This window comes from Bison bison, unplaced genomic scaffold (genome assembly GCF_000754665.1).
Source record: "Bison bison bison isolate TAMUID 2011002044 unplaced genomic scaffold, Bison_UMD1.0 scf7180017864492, whole genome shotgun sequence".
Lineage (NCBI taxonomy): Eukaryota > Metazoa > Chordata > Mammalia > Artiodactyla > Bovidae > Bison > Bison bison.
Window position 1 is genome coordinate 7707015 of NW_011495051.1, and position 3051 is coordinate 7710065.

A 3051-nucleotide genomic window follows, 5' to 3' on the forward strand; every position below is an offset into this window, starting at 1 on the left:
GTGCCCGGCGCAAACCCGCCAGGCCAGGGTCTCAGCCCGACGCCCCTCTCCAACCGCCGAGGTCTGTCACTCCTGCCCTGGGGACGCCCCGAAGCCCAAAGGCACAAACCAGCTGACAGCTGATGACAGGGTTTCAGATTCCGGGGACGCAAAGAGAGGGAAGGAACGTGCACGCGCCGCCCCCGCCCCCACTTCACCCCGGCCATCTTGAGGAGCCGCTGTGGCCACGCAGGTTCCTTGAGGGCCGCCCAGCCCCGCCCTCCCTCCACGGCGCAGCCCTGGAAGGCTCCCCGGGCATCGCATCTCCCCTACCCCAGGGGTGGAGAAGAAGCCACCTAGACAGGGTCCCCTCAGGGACTCGGGCCTCCCAAGGCTTCGCAACATTCCAGGAGTGAGCCTCCGGCCTCGAGGGGAGTGGGGTGGTGACATTCTTTCCTCAAACACCCGCCTCTTCTCAGAACTGCTTCCGGCCTGGGCAGTGGGGAACCGACCAGGCGTGGGGCTGAGGGGCTGAGGGTCAGGGAGCCTGCACCGTGCACCCACCACACAGGGACCCTTCCCCACGCTGTGACACGGGGGCAAGTCACTGCTCAGAGCTTCAGTTTCCTTACCTGACGAAAGGAATGTGAGTATTGACTGAGGAGGAAGGGGAGGAAGAGAATGCCTTCCCCAGGGGACTATGGCAGGCTCCCCTAGCCAGTGAACTTGGCACGGGGCAAGGGCTTCATAAACAAGAGAGGGCTCCCCCACGGGCCCTGAGAGAGCTCACGTTCTACCTGCCTCCCCTCTGAGCCTGGGTGGAAATACACACAGCTGGGGTGGGGTCAACCGGCTGCCAGTGAGGCCCAGGCATGGGGGGGTCATCCCAGAACCCCCAAGGGAGGAGAGCCAGGTGGGGCATCTCCAGGGCTGATCAGAATGCCCGGCCTCTCCTCCAAGGGCATGTTGGAGGCTGTGCCATCCCACGTGAACTAAACATACAGCAGTTGTACGACAAGATTCATGGGCATGTGAGCAGAGCGCTATCAGGCCCATATGGTGATGGGTGTGGGGCAGCCGTCTGGGACCACAGGATGGAGCTATGTGTTAAGGTGGCAATGGGGGAGGTGAAGCCTGGGCCCCGGACAGCCTCACAGAGCAGGGGTACAGAGCTCACAGGGATGTGGGGAAGAAACACACCATCTCTATAAGTGCCTTCATCTGGAGCCTCTTTCACAGACCCCAAACGATGGCCACCTAACATCACCTTGACAACAAGGAGAGCCTCTGCGCCTCTCCAGGGACAGGAGAGAAACATGGTGGCCCAGGCCACGGAGTCTGCGTCATCAGGGCTGCACTCACTCACAGCCCTGTCCATAGGCCCCCAGGCACTGTGCGACCCGCTCCTGGTGCTTATTAGTCCTGTTGCTGTTCCCAGAGGCCTCCCTCATCCTTCTGAGAATAATCTCAAGACAGACATGGGACCGAGCACCTCACAGATGCAAGGACCATCCTGCCCCACTTCACAGATGAGGAAACTGAGGCCCAGAGGAGCTAAGGGCCTGGTTGTGAATCTGAGTCCCTGGCCCGAGTCTGTGCCCCCTCTGAGAGCCTCCCTTGCCGTACTGTTGGGAGGGTGGGATCAGTTTGGAGCCTGTAGCTGGCTCCCCCTCCCCCATGTCCCTTTTTTCCTCAGGGAGCCCAGCCCCCATCAGGCCTGACCCCACAGTGGGTTGTGAGGGGCTGGGATAGGAGGCACAGAGCCTTTTGCACACCCTCCAGACCTGGCCGATACCATCCTAATCACAGGGGCACTCAAGCCGCCTTTTCCAAATCCACTGTAAGTTGAGAGAGTGCCACCCGGAGGCAGGAGGTGTGGAGATCACCCATTGACCGCCCCACCCAGCCAGCCACTCACCTCCTCATCCTTGTACCAGGACAGTGACTCGGCCGTCAGCACGAACCAGTACTCCTTGGAGCCGCCCTTCATCAGGCTGATATTGTTGATGGTTAGCCAGCCCCTGCGGATCACCTGGGGAGGATGGAGGGCCAGCCAAGCTCAGCAGGGGGACCACGGCCACCACCCAGCCCGGCCTGCCCCCGCCCCCAGCAAGGCAGAAAAACCAGGCTACCACGGCAGAGAAACCTCCAGCCCAGAGCCAGGCGACCCAACTCCATTCCGCCTTGCCCCAAGCGCTATCCACTGGAAACCACGGTGGGGCCCTCGATGGACAGACGTGGACTGACTCACAGGCCCTGGGCTGCTGGGAAGCTGGGTCCCTGAGGAGCCCCTCTGCCCTTGGGGTTAGATTAAACTGGCACAGGTGGCAAGAGGTACGCCCAGCTAGAAGGGGCCTAGGGGAGGGGGATCCCAGGCTTATGGGTGGGCGTGTCACGTGTAGATGTGACACTGAAGGAATCAGCCTTGCCTTGGGGAGACACGGGTACTAGGGACCCCCTGGGCCCTGCCCCTCGCGCCCCCTGGAAGACAGCCGTTGATGGAGAGCTGTAGGGACTGCTGAGCAATGGAACCGTTCTTTCCTTTCAGGGGCCAACTGGCAGAGGCTGGTCGCCACTGCCCGGCTCACCCAGGCACTCAGTGGGCACAGAGTCCTGCTCTGACCAGGAAGTCAGGCTAGGCCCTGCCCCAGGGCTCCCCTCCCCACAGGCTCTTTCCAGAACACCAGGATGAAGGAATGCCTCCACCCAGAGGGCTTGAGCCCAGGGGACCTGCCAGGGATCATGCCCCACACTCTGCTTCAAGTTATGTGGTCCCACTTTTCTTTGACTGGGACATGCAGGTCCTGGGCTGGAAGAACCCGATAGGGCTCCCCTCTGGCTGCAGCTGTCATCTGAGCATGGGGCAGAACCCAGGCCTGTGTGAGGGACTCACCTGACAGCTAAAGGCAGGCGGCTAGCCTGGTGTGTGTGTGGGGCACACTCTCATGTTCTCTGGGCCATGGAGGCGCTTGTGGGCTGGAGCCCCCCACCACTCTGGACTGGGGACCCTGCGGCAGTAGGAAGCATGGGCAGGGGTGGGTGGGGATGCCTGAGGCCAAGGCAACAATAGAC

At 62.0% G+C, this 3051-nt stretch overlaps 1 protein-coding gene across 1 annotated transcript in view; it reads right to left on the reverse strand.

Moving 5' to 3' along the window:
* Positions 1 to 3051, reverse strand: part of DNM2 (dynamin 2) — an 86742-nt gene that overhangs the window by 16777 nt on the left and 66914 nt on the right. The window contains exon 15 of the mRNA XM_010828498.1: positions 1898 to 2011. Coding sequence (XP_010826800.1) covers positions 1898 to 2011 — 114 coding nt within the window. The remainder of the gene's footprint in view (positions 1 to 1897; positions 2012 to 3051) is intronic.